Source organism: Pseudonaja textilis, chromosome 3 (genome assembly GCF_049901715.1).
Source record: "Pseudonaja textilis isolate UNSWEBS1 chromosome 3, rPseTex1.2, whole genome shotgun sequence".
Taxonomy (NCBI): Eukaryota; Metazoa; Chordata; class Lepidosauria; order Squamata; family Elapidae; genus Pseudonaja; species Pseudonaja textilis.
In genome coordinates this window covers 109,992,874-110,011,523 of record NC_141992.1, presented here as the reverse complement: position 1 = coordinate 110,011,523, position 18,650 = coordinate 109,992,874, and the positions used below count along the sequence as shown (strand labels likewise).

Here is an 18,650-nt window from a genome sequence, read left to right as displayed (position 1 = left end):
AAAAAAAGATCAAGTCCCAGTGTCTCTTGTTTTGGAGTGCAGAAGATGAAGTCATTGATTTAAGTCATAAAAAGCAGCTTCTGACTGAATGTCAGAGGAAACTTCCTAGATTCTTGTGAACATAGTTTTCAAAAACCTTTGGACTGCCTACTTGATTTTTAACATCAGTGTTCCCTTGAAAATGTTGCCAATGCTGTAAATTTCATCCAACGCTGGGGCATCTGCTTGGTGTGTCCTTGGGATGCCAGCAATGTCCAATGGTGCTGACGGATGCTTGAATATAATTCTCCCTCCCTTACATTCCAACCACCTCCTTCCCTGTTATTGTCAGGCTGCGAGGGAAGAAGTAGTGTAGGTGAAAGTGTGAATCAGTCTTGACATGTTGACCCCCAGAAGAAGGGTAGGCATGAAACAATAGTAAACATATATACATTATTACTTAACAAGCACCTACCACTGCAGTCCCTATTGGAGCCATTGAGGATATTTATTGTGAAACTTCTTAACTAACCTAGCATGTGGAACAGCCACCCATTCGGCATCTGCCAATGGGTTGCCTTTCCACAACACTAGATATTGTAGTTTTCCCTTGTAGTAACTGTAAGCAAGTATCTTTTTGACCTTGTAGTGCTCTTCTCCCCTAACTAGGAAAGGAGGAGGAGGAGGTTCTCTGGCGAGTCCATTAAGGCCATAAAGGTCTCGCTTACTCCCAAAGAGGGCACCAAAATCTCTACTTGGGTCACCCTGGGAATGATACCATTGGGTCATCTTCCCCCCATCTTCGCTGCTGCTCTCATAGAAGACCAGGCTGGGCTTGACATAGGTTGGAGTTCCCTTCCCCTTGCTGCATTGGGGAGACACGAGCTGCCCATGTTTTCTCTTTCCGCTTCACGGGTTATTTTCTTGGCTTCGGCTGGCTCGGGGCTTGTGGTGTGGAGCTACAATCCAAAGTGTCCACCAATCACACATATTCATTTTGTTATGCATCTTCTATGAGTCTGCAACACCGGGGCACCTGCTCGGTTATTTTCTTGGGATGCCAGCAATGTCCCACGGTGCCAACGGATGCTTGAATCCTATTCTCTTTCCCTTGCCTTCCCCCTTCCCCCTTGCTTTCTCCCTTGACAACCCCCTTCCTGTTATTGTCAAGCTGAGAGTGAAGACGAAATGTAGGTGAAGAATCACTTGACACTTGAGGCTGTAAAAATGAAAGCATATCTCTTCATATGTTACTTTTGTTAAACTCAATCCTTTGCCACATACCTGTGAAATTTGCATTAGTATTTTCTTCTCTTTCACAGGAAATAAATTTCTGTAAGAGCCTTGAAGAGGGGAAGGGGTATCTTACCTTGGAGGTAACCAAGTGGTGGGTCTTTTTTTAAGTTTAAGAAAGACTCCTGTGCATACTCACCGCTTGTCTGAAACAGCAGAGGCATTCTTTTCATCTTACAGTGTCTTCCAATGTGGTCATCTGGTGATGTACCGCTATTTGGTCATAAGAAGCTGTAATGTGGAAGTGCAGAAATGTGCCACTTAAAACAACAAGTGCTTGTGTGTGCATCAAAATTCTTTTAAAAAGTTGAGAAAGGACACTCACACACACACATCAGCGATCTCCAAGATAAGGTAATTCTACAACTGCATATCAGACTTTTCAGATTCTGTCCAAAGTACCTGCCCTGTCCTGGATTCTGGACCCTGCTAATTTCACTCCATGCATCGATTGTCTGAAAACAGACATTCCATGGATGGAGTGTTCTGTGCACAGAGCAGCTTATATCTGTTCCTGGCTGAGATCACCTTATATATGGAGCTTAAATAAAAAAAGGTAGACACTTGCTAGTCAAATTTACCTCCTGCAAATCCATGCACTTTACTTGGCAGCAGCACCTCAGATCCTCTTGCGGTCTCACATTCAGTTATGGACTGACTCTGCATCACTTCCAAGCACAGACAAAGGTAGGACAGTGCTGCCATCTGGTGAAACAATTTGGGAGTTTACAGATCTGTAAATCTCTTCAGAAACATAGAAGGCAGGCAGGCAGGCAGGCAATTAGAAGAAACAATTGGACATTTTCCTTATTGTCTGCATGATAAAATACATTTTGCTATAGCTATGTAAAAAAACAAGCAGATAAAACAAAATGAAGAAAAGAAGGGACAAAGTGCAATACCTGAAATCCTGGGATATTCTCATGATCATAAAAAAGTCTTATTCTGCACTAATTCCTTGTTTCCAGCCTGTATTTTCCCCTTCAGTTATTTCAGCATAATGATTAATGCTTCCCTACAGGAGGGGACGGTGCCCCAACACTTTAAGAAGGCTGTGGTCCATGCTCTTAAGAAGCCATTGCTGGACTCCACCTGGTTGAATAATTTCTGACTTGTCTCCAATGTTCCCTTTTTAGGGAAGATTGTGGAGAAGATGGTCATGCAGCAGCTCCAGAGGTTTCTGGATGAAATGGATTATCTCAGCCCCTACCAGTCAGGATTCGGGCCTGGATTTGGGACAGAAACAGCATTGGTTGTACTTTTGGGTCATCTCTGACAGAAGCAGGATGGGGGTAGTGCATCCATCCTGGCTCTACTTGGCCTCTCAGCAGCTTTCAATATCATTGACCATGGTATTCTCCTGGAGCGGCTTTTGGGGATGGGAGTGGGAGGCCTTGTGCTATCCTTGTTCACTTCCTTCCTCTGCAGCCACTCTCAGTCAGTGTTGATAGGAGAGGAGAGATCCAGCCCTTGCCCATGGCTTTGCGGGATTCTGCAGGGCTTGGTACTCTCTTTGCTCCTGTTCAACATTTATATGAAGCCACTGGGTGAGATCATCCGTCACCATGGACTGAGGTATCACCAATATGCTGATGATACTCAGCTGTATGTCTCAGCCCATGGTGAGTTAAGTGATACTGTGTCCTGCCTCTCACAGAGCCAAGAGGCTGTTAGGGGCTGGATGAGGAGCAATGGGTTGAAACTAAACTCTGGCAAGACCGAGTGGCTCTGGGTTTGGGGTTCATTGGCTCAGGGAGAATTGCCACCTTTTGTCTTGGATGGGGTGGCAGTATCCCAAACAGACCCCGTGCATAATCTGTGGATTCTCTTGGACTCACAACTCCTGCTCAAAGAGCAGGTGGCGGTTGTGGCCAGGGGGGCCTTTGCACAACTGCAGGTTATGCACCAGTTATGCCCTTTCCTAGACCAACAGTCCCTACTCACAGTCACACATGCCCTAGTCACTTCCTGTCTTGACTATTGCAACGCGCTCTACATGGGGCTGCCCTTGAAGAGCATCCGGAAGCTCCAGTTGGTGCAAAATGCAGCAGCCCGCATGGTTTTGTGCAGACCCTGATATGCGCATGTATCACCTCTCCTGCGGGAGCTGCATTGGCTGCCAGTTTGCTTTCGAGTGCAATTCAAGGTGCTGATTGTCACCTTTAAAGCTCTTCAAGGCTTGGGACCAGGTTATCTGAGGGACCATCTCTTGCCGGTCACATCTACCTGACCTATCAGAGCAGGGAGGCAGGGAATGTTGAGGGTCCCAGCCCCAAGGGAGGTACACCTGGTGGAACCCAGAAGAAGGGCCTTCTCCGTGGTGGCTCCCTCTCTCTGCAACATCATTCCCCCAGAAATTAGAATGGCCCCCACTCTAATACTCTTCCAGAAGACGCTGAAGATCTGGTTCTGCTGTCGTCAGGGAATGGGTGGGAGTTGGGGGGTGATTTTGTTATATTGTACTATTTTAATTTATTTGATTCTTTTTGTTTTTATTATTTTAAATGGGGTTTTTTATTCTGTAAGCCACCTTGAGTCGCCACAGGCGAATAGGCAGCAATATAAATTCAATAAATAAATAAATAAGATCCTTATTCAACGCAGTTCTTAAAAGATAAGCTCCACAAACTGTAATATATGTTGCCCTTGGATTACTCGTTCAGACCAACCCATTCACTGTTACAACAGTGCTGAACAGTGGCACTTATGACCGATCCTTGATGCTCCAGCTGTTGCAGCAGCCCAAGGGCCACATAATCATGATTTGGGTACCATTTTGCATTCACAACAGTTATAGTCTCTCAGTCACATGATGGCCATTTGCAAACTTCCTTGCTGGCTTCCCAAGCAAAGTCAAAGCCATCAGGGAAGGTTTCAAGTCACTCCTATAAATTGCTGCCCCTTTTTCTCTTGAGGAGCCCTACTACCAAGTACAAGATCCTGGGGTCTGAAATTCTATAGTGTGTATCTGCCTGCAGCATCCCTCCCCATAGGAACTTGTACTCCATAGCATATGGCTTCTGTCTGCCCAGCCACATTCGTGCCACAGCACCCTCACACCTGGCTGCACTCCATAGTAGTCACCTGCTTGCCGCCTGCTAGTAAGCTGCCATTGACTTGTTGGAAGCCAGCAAGAAGTGGCAAACCCCAGTTACATGAAGTCCAGGCTTACGAGCCTGTAATCCTGGATTATTGATAGTAGCCAGGACTGCTGGGATTGCCATCGTTAAGGGATGGGGATCATGTGTCGTCACTCTTTACAACAACCTCATTTGAGTGATAGGAATTCTGGTCCTAGTTACCATCATTAAGTGAGGACTATTTGTACTTTCCCCCATAGCAATCCATTTCAACACGTTCCACAACATTTACTGGAGGCCACCTCTGGCAATTGCTCAGATTTAACAGGCCATAACTTCCTCCTAAAATTAGGGTTCTGGTATCACATCCAGAAACACTCTCAGCTTCTGATTATGTATATGGGATGCCATGCCAGTGGTATACCTATACTCTGCGCTAATCTATGAATTATGATTGTGTGAAAATTCAGAAAATCAGTCAGTTTGAATTGTTTAGAAAAACAATGCAATTTATATATCTCAACTGAATCTCTATGTCAGATCAATAAAATTCAGATTTCTGCATCAATGAATAATGCAGCTTCTGTGCATAAACAGGAACATTTTAATCATCAAAACTATTAGAAGGCTGTATCGGGTGATTTTCTATTTGTTAAATTAATGTGGGAAGTATGTTTGAAGTTATTCCCTGATTTGAATGTTTTTTATGCCCTAATGTAAAATATTTAACATATCTAGCATAAGAAATATACTAGATATGTTATAGGAACATATCAGCAATATATGAACAGGGATTACAACTGTTTGAAATGGTTTAGGCCGTTGCCTCTCCCCTACCTCCAGGTAAGCTTCTGTTTTTGATAGTTTATCAGTTAAACACTTTGGAGTCCCATGATGCAGTACTAGATGAAAAGGGCTTTTCAAACTGATTTTAAGGAAAGACACCAGTGAGATTGAAGTAAGGAATCCTCTATCTCATTTCTCTGGGATGTTTTCAGGTATGGAATCTAGACAAGAATTTTTTAGTTAACTTCATGCTCACATGCAAACCTGGTTCATTTAAAAGATGGCTGATTATTAAATGAATCCATTGTTTTTCTTTCTATTTCATTCTGCTGCACTTTGGACCTGATCTCTAGAGAAATATTGCTATATAGGAAACATCTGCCTCATTTATCTTAATATTCATATATTTCATATAGTATTTAAAACATTATGGTTTTTTGAAAAAAGGTGTCCAGTGATCTGCTCTTCTGCATTATAGAATATTGGAAAAAAGATGTCCTGCCAACAGTTTACAGCAAATCTGGATGGACTAAATGATGGGAAAGATTTTGCAAAGGATCTATTAAAGGTAATGTTATGCCCAGAAATGAGTCATTATGGTTGATAAAAGCCCAGGTGCCCTATTCACACTACAGATACAGTAGTGGATGATAAGCTACCACTGCTTACATGCTGCACCTGAAAATTCTCATTTTCATTCTTAAGATATTGTCTACGTCAGCCTTTGTCACCCTGTTCTACAAATATCTTGGACTATAATCCATATTATTCAGTTTACATAACTGATGGACATGATGCTTGGAGATTATGGAAATTATAGATCACGACATATAGAGGCCTTCAGATTGATGAAGCTCAAATGCAGATCATCAGAAAGTGTTATACTATTTCAGCTTATAAATATAGAAAGTAATGAATTCAGACTTCTTTCATGTTAAAGCCTTCTGTCTCTTGAAAGCCACCATGAAAATGATTTAACAGTGCTACAAAGTTTTTATTTAAAGCACTTGTTTTGTGTAAGTAGGACAATCTCGCTTAGGAGTATTCAAAGGGATGCATCTTCTATTACCTTATGAAGTAGTATAAACTTGGAAAGCAAAATAGAGATAACATAAAGTATCAGAATATGATGCAATTGCCAAATATCTATGTCCTCCAATTACATACTAATTTCTAACCATTTTGTCATGTAACGGCCCATAGTGAGGAATTCAAGCCCTACCAGCTCAGGGTTGATTCAGCCTCCCATCTTTCCAAGGTCACTAAAATGAGGATCCAGATTGTTGGGGGCAATACGCTGACTCTGAAAACTGTTTAGAGAGGGCTTTAGAACGTAATGGAGGGGTATAAGAGCTGTGGTGGCACAGTGGTTAGAATGTAGTACTGTAGTACTAATTCTGCTGACTGCCAGCTGCCAGCAGTTTGGCAGTTCGATTCCCACAGGCTCAAGGTTGACACAGCCTTCCATGCTTCCAAGATTGGTAAAATGAGGATCCAGATTCTTGGGGGCAACATGCTGATTCTGTAAACCATTTAGAGAGGGCTGTAAAGCACTGTGAAATGATATACAGTATAAGTCTAAGTGCTATTGCTATATAGGTTTTCCCAAACAGATGTTTATTTTTTTATCCTTTTCACAGTAAAAAAAACCAACAGGTTTTACAAGAAGTAAAAGTGAAGAAGTAATGCAAAATGGTCATGTAGTCTGTGACACTGTAAACATGATTAATATAGATTTATATCAAGCAGCTGCTAGAATTGGTTCTTTATAAAAAAGCTCACTTAAATTAGACCTTTATTATCGAAGAATTTTATTTCAGTTACAATCTTTTTAAAACCAGAGCTATGAAGATAAAACACTAAGCTAGTCCTAAAAATGCTAGCGGAAAACCAAAGCATCTAAAGGCATACTTGATGAAAAAAGTAAATTGTCTTGATTTTTAATTGCTCATATACTCTGAATAATGGTTACATAATAAATAAATAAGCTCTTCAAACCTATTTTTCCATATAGGGCTGGCCATTAAACAAAGGAGGCAGCTTGAGGGTGTTCAAGAACAAATGTCTACTGCACACCTTATTCTAAACTAAACTGATCTGGCTTATTGTCCCTGGGAAGTGAAAGATATTGTCCCGTGCCTTCAGTGCTGAAGCAAAATGTATATGTCTAGGTTTGTACACAGATTGCTGAGCAAGTGCAATTTTTATCTGTTACACCCTACATTAGGATAACTGTAAAAATATTTTCCCATAATTTAATAGATATTCAGAAATATTCTGATAATATTATGTTCTTATTTCAGACCCTGTATAACTCCATAAAAAATGAAAAACTAGAATGGGCAATGTAAGTAATTGTTTTAAATATATATTTTATATGATGTATATGTTAAATATATGATTATTGTCTGGTGACTGTAACCCCTACAAAGATATTGACTTATGTTCAAAATATAAGCAGTATGCACATCTTGACATGAATGATGAACGATTTTAGGAGTTTGTAAAAATCATTGTTCTCAATAATAAATATACACTGTTTTGAGAGCAGTTTTCTTTAGTATTATAAAACAGGAAGATATAGCAAATCATTATTTAAACTAGCTTGTTAAAATCTATAATTCCAAAAATTCAAAGAATACAATAGAAAAATCTAAATGGAGTAGTCCAGTTGCTCTTTAAAATACTTTAGATGTAATATTACCTTCAATAAAATGACTGCAGCTGTATTACCTACTGTAGGCATCATTTCATTTACCGGTTGGTATTGTTTTCTATTTGTAGTCAGCCTTCTAACCAGGGGTAGGATTCTACCGGTTCAGACCGGTTCTATAGAACCAGTTGTTAAGATTCTGCGCAGTTTGGAGAACTGGCAAATCATACCCTTGGCTGGCCCCGCCCTTCCCCTCCCTGCCCAATCAGTCCTTATCGTGCATGCTGCACCCACCCACCCACCCCCCATGAAGAAAGAGCCCATCTTATAGTCTCTGCCAGTCAACACTCTGGCTGATGGCATCTGCAGCATGCCCAATCTCCTAGATCAAATTGAATGGATGGAGGTTCTTGGAAAAAGATGATACCTCAAGTACCTTGGCCCAAAACCATACAGGACTGTACATGTGACAACCAACATCTTGAATTGTGACAACCAGATGTGCATGTGACAACCAGCACCTGGAAACACACCAATAACCAATGCAGTTCAAGCAGCAATAATGCTATATATGCCATATATTTGCACCATTCTGCACCAGTTGAAGTTTTAGGTGCCGCTCCAGGTAGATTGCATTGTTAAACAAGAGGTTACAAGGGCATGGGTGATGATGGGAAGGGCCTCCCAGCAGGGGTGGGATTCATATTTCTTAACAACTGGTTCTGTGGGCATACTTTAATTTGTGGGTGTGGTTTGGTGGTCGTGTGACTGGTTGGTGTGGCTTGCTGGCTGGGCATGGTTTGATGGTCACATGACTGGCTGGGCATTGCTTGGTGGTCATGTGACTGGCTGGGCATGACCAACTCAATGTCACTCATGTCAAGGGGTGCCTCACCTAGCACCTCCCCTCCCAGCCATTCCTTGTCACACCCAGCCTCAACATATCTATAGTTCTGTAAAAATGTTGTTCACCTTTTTTTTAACTTTATTATCTACATACTATAGATGTACTGTCATGGACCACTGAAAGGAGGAAATGGCTATCATGCTTTGCCCAAGAGGGTAATAGGCAACAAGGGGCTTTCAAGGGGCTGCCAGAAAGGTTGGGGGGCAATGTATTTTCCAAAGAAGCAGAAGGCAAAACAAGAAACAATGGGTGGAAACTGAACAAAGAGAGAAGCAACCTAAAACTAAGAAGAAACTTCCTGACCATGAGAACAATTAACCAGTGGACTGCTTGTCTCCAGAAGTTCTGGGTGCTCCAACATTGAAGGTTTTAAAGAAAAGACTGGACAGCCATTTCTCTGAAATGGTATAGGGTTCACCCCAAGGTCCCTTCTAAGTGTTATGCTGACACCTTTCCAGGATCCAAAATGTGGCTGTGATAGTTGTTCAGAGCTCCTCTGTTTTTTATCTGCAGCAGCTCAAGTGTTTAGGACAGAGGTCTCCAAACTTGGCAACTTTAAGACTAGTGGACTTCAACTCCCAGAATTCCTCAGCCAAGTTTGGGGACCCCTGGTTTAGGATCATCACCCGAACTGGCCCAAACCGGTAGCATCCCACCCCTGCCTCCCAGTCCAGGAATAGGGCAGGTTTCTTTAAGGGACAAGTTTCCTTTTGGTGGGAATTCTTATATCTTCTTGAGTTTCTGGACTAATGGGGGGGAAATACTTATTTTATTGGAAAGCTCTATTTTTTGCAATTTAAGAAGTGAATATTTATAATTAAAATTCACTAGAAAGAAGATACACTTCAAGCATCATAGCAGAATTTAATGATTTGAGACTCCTCATGCTTTTCAAGCAATATGGCCTCTTCCCACTCTGAAAGGTTTCAGAATAATTGAGGATGCTTCGAAGATGCTTTGCCCTTTGTTGAATATTGCAGGAAGAGGGTTGATATGATTCAGTACTGACAAACTGAAAGTTAAATGTCTCCTGAGATACAATACGCAGTGACAATCCAATCAGGTTTCAAGGCCAGATGCAATGTTTCAGAACTAGACCAGAACTCTTTTTTTTTCTCCTTTTCTAAGCAGCCAAGCCCCGTTTTCCACTAATTCTTCAGAGGAAATCTACATAAAAAGACTCACTCCAAGAGATTAAAAAAAACTTCTTCAAGAGAAGTTATTTATGTTGCATGAGAGCACAGACCTACAAACCTCTTGAAAGAAATGGATCAGGCAAATTGTTGGAAAAGATAGATCTGATATGTTATCTATAGATACCCCAATGCCCCCCAAGCTGGCAAGCTTATTGTGTTTAGCAACATGCATTGCAGGAATCACAGGCTCATTTTTCTTTATTTCTTTCGACTGTAGTAACCACTTGCTGAGGTTTCTGCGGCATCCTCAGAGCTCTCTAATTCTTTGTGAGTGCAATGGAATGAGATCCACCCTTCATCAGTTCTATGATATTGCCTAATTGGTGACTATTGCTCAGAAGCCCGAAATAAATTATAGAAAGAAGCAGAGATTTTGAAGATCAGTCATTCCTCACAGAATTCATTCCACTCCAATTCTCCAGAGAAATAGAGACAATTCCAGCGGACACCTTCCAGGGTGTTTTTCTTGTTCTCTTCTGCTCTACTGAGGAGACCAAAGCCTAGCTGCTGAATAGCTTTTTTTTGCCAAGTGAAGCTAAAAAATTTGTGCTGTCAGACCCCACTGTTTACTTCAGTCTTCTCAATGGACAGGGAATGAAGAAGAGGCAGTCTGGCACTCTGGCACTGCAGAGAGGCAGCCAGCAGGCAAGCAGGTGGTGAAGACAGATTGAGCATAAGCAAGCACTGGACACAGGGACAATTCGGCAGCCACCAAAAATGATTGGCAGGGCACAAGCAGACAGGAAGGCAGCTGCTACTATGTGGGCATGGGCAAGCGGTGGACATGATAGAATAAAGCAAATCAGAAAGGGAAGCCGAAGGAAAGAAAAGGTGAGGTGCCATGAATAAGGCTCAGGGCTCACTTTTGACTGGTGGTCACTATAAGGAGGCAGAGAAATTGATGACTAAATGCTTAATTTTTAAGAAAATCTGTGATCGAGTTTTACAATGTTGCCTGCTACACAAACTATGCTTATGCTGGGGACAATGGTCAGATGATATCACAAAAACTGCCTCTAACTTGAGACACACTCCAAAAGGTCATAGGGGTGATTTTCTACCAATCTTCTAGTAGAATTTCACAGAAACATAAGCATCAGCTTGATAATGGACACCTGGATTACTCTTTTGTCCTGAAGTCATCAGCTCCACAGTCATGTTTCACATACTAATTTCCAAAGGATTAGATGTGCATCATTTGGAGGAACTGATGATAAGGAAGCCCCCTGTCTTCCACAAAATCAGCATCTGCCTTTTTGTCCCACCACCTTCTCTCCCTGCCTTTAAGTGTAGGATCATACGAGATGGCCAACATCTATGCCCTTTGCTGGACCGTTTGTTCCATGTGCTTATTACGTTTCCCAAGAATTCTGCCTGCTGTACTGAGTGAGGAAAATGGATGGGAGCACTGGATACTGACTATTCTGCCACCTCTTCCTTTCTATTTAACCCCTCGCATGGGTGAAGTACTGTGGCTTAGTAAAATACTCTCTGTATCTTTCATATGCACCAGTTCCTCCTCCCTGCACTGCTCCTCCTCTAGAGCAGGGCTGTCAAACTCTCGGCCCACAGGCCAGATGCATCACGTGGTGGCCACACCCATGCCCAGATTAGCAAAGGGGGAATATGTCCCAATATGTCACGTGACACCAACTTGATGACATGAGCTTGACACCCCTGCTCTAGAGCCACACACGGACTTGGAGCCCTGGCAGTTCTATTAGTCCTCTCCTCACATTTCTTGGAGTACTGTACTGTGGAGCTGGTCCTTGATTTATAACTTCACTTAGTAGCCATTCAAAGTTATAGTAGCACTGAAAAGGGTTATATGCAACCGGACCTTGCGTATATGACCTTTGCAGCATTCCCAGGGTCATGTGATCAGAATTCGGGCACTTGGCAACCAGCACGCATTTACGATAGTTGCAGAGTCCCAGGAACATGTGATCGCTATGTGCAACTTTCCCAGCTGGCTTCTGAAAAACAAAACTAATAAGGGAAACTGGATTTGCTTAAGAATCACATGATTCACTCAACAACTGCAGTGATTTGCTTTAACAACAGTGGCCTAAAGGTTGTAAAAGTGAGTGATGATTCAGGATGATCCATATTCAAATCAGGTCAGTTTGGTTCATTTGGAAAGCCATAAAAATAACCTGACATGTTCCCATCTGGTTAAAGATTCGACTGAATCTTAAGAACTTTCCCCATCTTCATCCATTTGCACAGGACATATGAGGTTTCACCTTGAAAAATTACTGCTAGGCATGGCAGAAGCTATCCCCAAAGATGACGCTCATCCCCCTTGTGTAAAAGAAAACATATTTTGTTGTCTAGCTATAGTTCCTCTGTTTTAGAGCTTCAGAATTTAGCCAGTATGCAGACAAATTGAGACAATGACCTCCATCCCTTCATTTCCATATGGGCCACTCTTTGATGCTTGCAATCTGGAATATTTCTATATTAAATGACTTGGGGAAAAATTGGAACATTGATGTTATTTATATATGTTGATGGCAACAAGATTACTTTATGCACAAAAATGAAAGTTTGCTTTAATTCCTACAATGGATGGATGTGGCTGCAAAACCTGATAGAGTTAGCAGAGATGGCTAAACTGACTGTTTTGATAAAAGAAAAAAAACATAAGTACTTTTGTTTCTACTTGGAAACAAGTGGGCTTGAGGTAGGAAAAAAATGAAACTTGGGTTTTACTGATTAGATAGATTTGTTGTTATAGAAATGGCTAGTTCATGCTATTATGTAAAAGTAAAAAGTTGAGGTTCGATGTTACTGTCTTATTCTACTGCATCAAAGGGAGTCAGTGCCTTTTCTTTCTTTTTCCCTTCTTCTCTACACTTTTCTCTTCCCTTTTCCCTCCGCTACTTTTCCTATTATTTGCTTTTGTATGTTTGTATTTTATGTTATAAACTAATAAAAAGGGGAAAAAAAACAAAATGAAAAGAATATTTCTATATCAGTAACGTTAGAGCAACAGCCACAATAACTTACTGATGGACTTTTTTGCTTTTCTAAATACTGCGTAGCATTCCTCCCCTCCCCCAAAAAAAATTCTATGCTTCAGTTTAATTTTTTTGTTCTTTTTTTTTTCTTGCCTGAAAGTGATGAAGATGAACTCAGGAAGTCATTATCGGAATTGGTGGATGATAAATTTGGTGCCAGTGCAAAGAAAATCACAAGGATAGTTGATGGCAGTAACCCTTTCCTGGATGCTCCCCAGGCCCAGAATGCTGTTACCTACAAGCATGGCATTCTCACTCGGAAAACCCATGCTGACATGGATGGGAAGAGAAGTAAGTCTTAACTGGGGAGGACAGGATCAGGACAAGATTGGTATGATGAAATAACAAGTTGAATCTATGATGCATTTATAACTGTCAGGGCAAATAAAGATGGAATAAATAATCTTTACCGTTAATTAATTTTGTGCATGTTATTAATTATTTCACAGCTTTGCACATATGAAAGCATCATCTCCATCTCCTCATTTTATATTACTCTGGCAACTTTCAGGTTCAATTACCTTTCCTTTCAGTTAAGTTCAGCCCCAACGGATTTTAAAATCCTAGTTTCATATGTTAAATTAACATTAAATTCATCTTTTAATCATGTTTTAATGAGCTACAGTGACTAGGTTTACACAAGATTCTAAGTAAAATCTAAGCCAATCAAAACTGTCACAGGAAAATTCCAATAAAGAAACAAAAGGACAGCAACACAAACAATAATTCTTACTTTAAGATTCAGAGGTTTATTTCATGAGCAATTTGGAACATGAACAGCCATCATAACACAACTTATATCAATAACCCATTGCAATGAGGTCCAGTGACATAGCTGAGTCCAGCAAGGAATAGCTGTGGCCAGTGGCTCCAAACTTATCCCAAGGCATTCTTTTTATACTTTTCTGCATGCATTTCACAACTTACTTCCTTGTTCTTTCTTACTGACAGACAATCTCCACATCTCAAAACTTTATCCACCTGCTACTTTCAGTTCCTTATTTCTCATGGTTTCGTCCTTCCATGTCCAAATATATTTATACAGCTACAGACTTTGCAGACTCATGTTTCACAATTAGCAATGACTCAGCAGGATTACAAACAGTTCTGGTACATTTTGAAATCATCCTATCTAAAACTTTGGTTCATGTCTCTTTATTCTGGGGCCTGCTACCATCTGAAGGCCTTATTGAATCTGATAGATCAATAGCCTATATTTTTCTTTCTCACAAAGCCAGTGAAATAGTTGCCATTCTTGTTTGTTGATAGCTTATAACTTCCACTGTCAATGTAGCACCACAGAATCAATAATCTTTGATTATGATTGGTTTAGAAACTGTTTCATATGCCCAAGTTGTAATCCAAAGGTTGCTTCGAAAGGCAACCCAATGACTAGACTCTTATTTCTTATTAAAGTGTTTTCTTTCAAATTAGCTCATTGTGCAGTGGAAAGCCATGGTGAATGGCTAACCCATCCTATATAACATGCTATGATTAAAGGAAACAGCATCTTACAGCATGGACTCTGTACCACTGTTTCTCAGGTTTTTGTTTTTGGCGTGGTCCAAGAGTGACCCCTCATTCCATTTCTTGCTTGATAATTCGAAAGTGTTCCTTTCATATTTTGTCCTATTTATTTTAAAAATAGATGTAGTCCTTGAGTTACAACCACAATTGACCAAAATTTATGCTGCTAAGTGAAACATTCGTTAAGTGAGTTTGCCTCATTTTACGAATTTTCTTGCCACAGTTGTTAAGTGAATCAGGCTTCCCCATTGACTTTGCTTGTGGGAAGGTCGTAAAAGGTGATCTCATGACCCCATGACACTGCAACGTCATAAATGTGAACCACTTGCCAAGCACCTGAATTTTGATCATGTGACCATGGGGATATGACAACGGTATGTATGAAAAATGGTCATAAGTAACTTTTTTCAGGGCTGTTGTAACTTGGAATGGTCACTAAACGAATTGAGCCGAGGACTACCTGTACATTATCATATTTATTAAATTGAAAACAAATGTTTTCATATAGTATTGATAGTTGGTTCTGTTCATTAGTCTCTCTTATCTTGTTTTTTTATGGATTGCATCTTGAAAGGACTTTTCTGTGGATTTTTCTTGTGATTTCACATGATAATCATGAAGTCATGGGAAATATTTATCTTTTTTAGCCCCAAGAGGACGAAGGGGATGGAAGAAATTTTATGCTGTGCTTAAAGGGACCATACTGTATTTGCAAAAGGTAAGGATGGTTGATAAATTCCTTTTACCACAGAATGATATTTTCTCAAGGCAAGGATTTCTACTAAAACCTAAAATGCCCAATTGATCGATATTAGAAGAAATGCAATGTAGGAAGAAACCTACAAAATCTAGTCTTAAACCATGGCTCTGGAAACTGACAAGTTTGCTTTATAGGCAGCAGAATGTTGGAAAAGAAGGGTACGCATAGACATATGTTCATGTTCCAATTTCAGAAGCCAAATGGCTTGGCTATTGATGCAACAATACCAGTGGGATGGGCTTGTCCATCACAATTGAGGTTACAGGCTAATAATGATATTCCAAAAAGATTGGCATGGCTATGGGGCTTAGGAGCAATTTCTGGGGAGCTGCCAATAGTTCCCCCATTATCTGATGCCTCTAATATTTGGTCCCCACTACCTAAACATAAGGCCAACTCTGACTCTATTACTTATCTGACTTTCATGAACAGTACAGATTATTCTTTTTCCATATAATCAAAATGCCATTGATGCTGTATCCCATCTTTAGTAGAGGGGCAATAATTTCTGCCCATTTTCCTCCTAACTATATGTCACAGAACTGTTTTGTCATAGGAGTCTGTGTGTCTTGTGTAAAGAGCTAATTAAAGGGGGATGACTTTTTTGCACACAGAGGTTAACTAAAACAATCCTATCTTGTTTGAATTCCTGAGAATTCAGGGGGAGACAAAGGAAAAAAATCATTATTTAGGTCCTAGAGCATTGAATAGTATCATCTAGCTTCTATTTTGCCATTTACAACCAAAGTCACTAGTAGCTCCTAAGTTCTTATAGCTCCTGTTCTGTTTGGAAAGTGATGCTGACAGATTTACCCTTTGGTAATTAGCCTTGGGGTGCTTCATTATTCTTGACCCCCCACATCCAAATGAGCCTGAAGCCATTCTGCAAATTGGACTGTTAAGCAAATAATAATAAATTCTGCCTGTCTTGTTCATCTTCTGATTGCATGATACTAGTAAAAATATTGAAAAGGTTGGGTAGATAAAAGCATACAAAGCTGAAATTTAATCCAGATAAAATGGAAGTATTGAGAGTCAGGAAAATGCTGACCAGAAGATGGTATACAGCTGGATTTGCATGGAACATTGTTTCTCGAGAAAGACTAAACAACTAGTTTGAGAATAAATAAACAATTTCTTTGAGATGCCTCTTTTTTATTTTCGATCAGCTTCGGACTGGTTCACCAACCCCTATTCTATGTAGGGAAATCTGATTTCACGACAATAAGCCATCTGAACTGAAGCCCTTAGCTTATAACTGAAGATTCTGGCAAAGGTGAAGTTCAAATTGGTTTCTCAAAGAAAGAGTGATCAACTTTATATTTATATGGAATCCTGATGGCTAAGCTATTTTGGAGCTTTCTGGGTTTTCAGAATTATCCCCATGAATTGTGGAATCCCCACTCTTGTAGATTAACGTGATAGGAGGAAGAAATAAACTGGAATTGTTGTTGTGGGGAAAATAGGAGGAGGGAAGAGTATTAGATATGTTAGCTGCCATGAGTTACTTATAAAATAATAAAGGTGGGATATAAATTAAATAAATAAATGTTCAGATCATGTTGCACTTCCCAGAATCCAAGTTGGTTGTCTATTTGTTCCTGGGCCCAAGTTTAGGTTCTGATTTTCATTCTTATATTTCTAAATGATTTAGGAGTAGGCTATTTCAACAGTTTTATTACAGGCAAGGAAGAAAAAGAATGACTCCCCTTCCTAGATATTGATATAAGGAGATAAGATAATGGCAAATTAACAATCTGTGTATACGGAAAATCCACACAAACTAACCAAATTTTAAATGTCACAAGCAACCACCCCACTGCGCACAAGAGGAGCTGCATCCAGACCCTTTTCAAAAGAGCCAAAACATACTCACCACCAAGTCACTAAGAAAAGCAGAAGAGAAATGCGTTTTTGATGTTTTCCTCTGCATTGTCTGTCAAAAAAACTTCAATAATACAATGTTTGTCATCCAAATCCAGACAAAATATATAGCCAACCTCAATATGGAAAGAAGTCCTGTCATACATCAAAGGAACATCTGAAATGATTGCCAGAATACTGCAATCCCTAGGAATAATGATAGCTCACAAACCTGTTTACATTCAGACAAGTGCTATCGAGGGTCAAAGACAAAATACAGAAGGAAGACAACAGCAACATGGTATGCAAAATTAATTGCAACTATTGTAACCAGTTCTGTGCTGGATAAATAGGAAGACAATTCAAAACAAGAACATCAACTAATAGTCAAACCGCATGACCAAAAATCCCTGATTTCAAGCCACATTGACAATGAACAACACTAGTTTGATTGGGAAGGAATGAAAATCATTGGCCATGCTAACACCTGCCACACATGTGAATTTATTGAAGCTTAGTACTCTACAAAAGGGGCAATTAACAAGCATATTGATTTAGATGCAGCATATGAATACATAAGAACCAGACCGACCAAACAGCCAGTCAACAGCAAACCAACCAACTCCTCAGAAAATAAATATATCACTAAACCGATAGCCAGTCATATGACCAACTTACCGCATGAACACACAAGACATACGTAAGGTAAAGAGGAATAGAATAAGACACTTCTACTGAAGTCCCGCTGATGATGTTACCTGGCTTGGTAAGGAAACATTTGGGAGCTAAATAGCAAGCTCAGAGAGCAAACCATTGCCAAAATCTAAAACCCAAGCTTACAAGTATTTCCTATTATTTCTGTTTCAACAGTATCCAAATGAGCTGCCTGATCCTTAAACACATCTTCTTTCTGTTCCATGAGGAAGAGTTAACAGACTGATAATGTTCTGTCTCTTGAATACTTTCTTCATGGAAATAAATTTGTTGTTGATATTTTAAAGATTTATCCAAGTATGTTCTTCAAATGATATAAACTCCTCAGTGTGAAAGCAGAGTACATTTTTATTTATCTACTTATTTGAAAATTGCATACATGTCTCAAATCTTAGTATTTTTGCAAAAGAAAATCCACTTAGTTCAGTGACACTTTCGTACCTAAAATTATGGTTCACTGCATGTGGCAGATGGCAAGTTGCAGAAAGTTGGCCTAAACACTATTTAATAGCGGCTGTTGACACTTGCACCCTTCTACTTCCTCTAGTGTAGGAAATATAATCAATGCTAACAATCTTCCTGCCATAGAAGCCTATCTCCTCTTTTGGATGCTGTATACAAGCCAAAGCAAATGTAAAATATAATTTACTTAAACAATAAAATAACAAAATATTTTAAAATATATGCGTGTAGAATATATATTGCTTGTATCATTGATGGGTGTGCTCTCTAATCCAGAGCAGTTTTTTGCTCAACAACTGTTACTCAGCTTGATTCTGACATCATTTTCTTCTTCAAAATCAATGAAAACTGACAAATCATCTGTGGAAGCAAGGTAAAATACTTTGGATTGCTGCTTTTGCATGGCA

General features: G+C 40.0%; 1 protein-coding gene across 1 annotated transcript in view; it reads left to right on the top strand.

Annotated features, from left to right (window-relative positions):
* Nucleotides 1-18,650, top strand: part of PSD2 (pleckstrin and Sec7 domain containing 2) — a 92,664-nt gene that overhangs the window by 62,247 nt on the left and 11,767 nt on the right. The window contains exons 8-11 of the mRNA XM_026700897.2: nucleotides 5,617-5,706; nucleotides 7,442-7,485; nucleotides 13,018-13,208; nucleotides 15,092-15,162. Coding sequence (XP_026556682.2) covers nucleotides 5,617-5,706; nucleotides 7,442-7,485; nucleotides 13,018-13,208; nucleotides 15,092-15,162 — 396 coding nt within the window. The remainder of the gene's footprint in view (nucleotides 1-5,616; nucleotides 5,707-7,441; nucleotides 7,486-13,017; nucleotides 13,209-15,091; nucleotides 15,163-18,650) is intronic.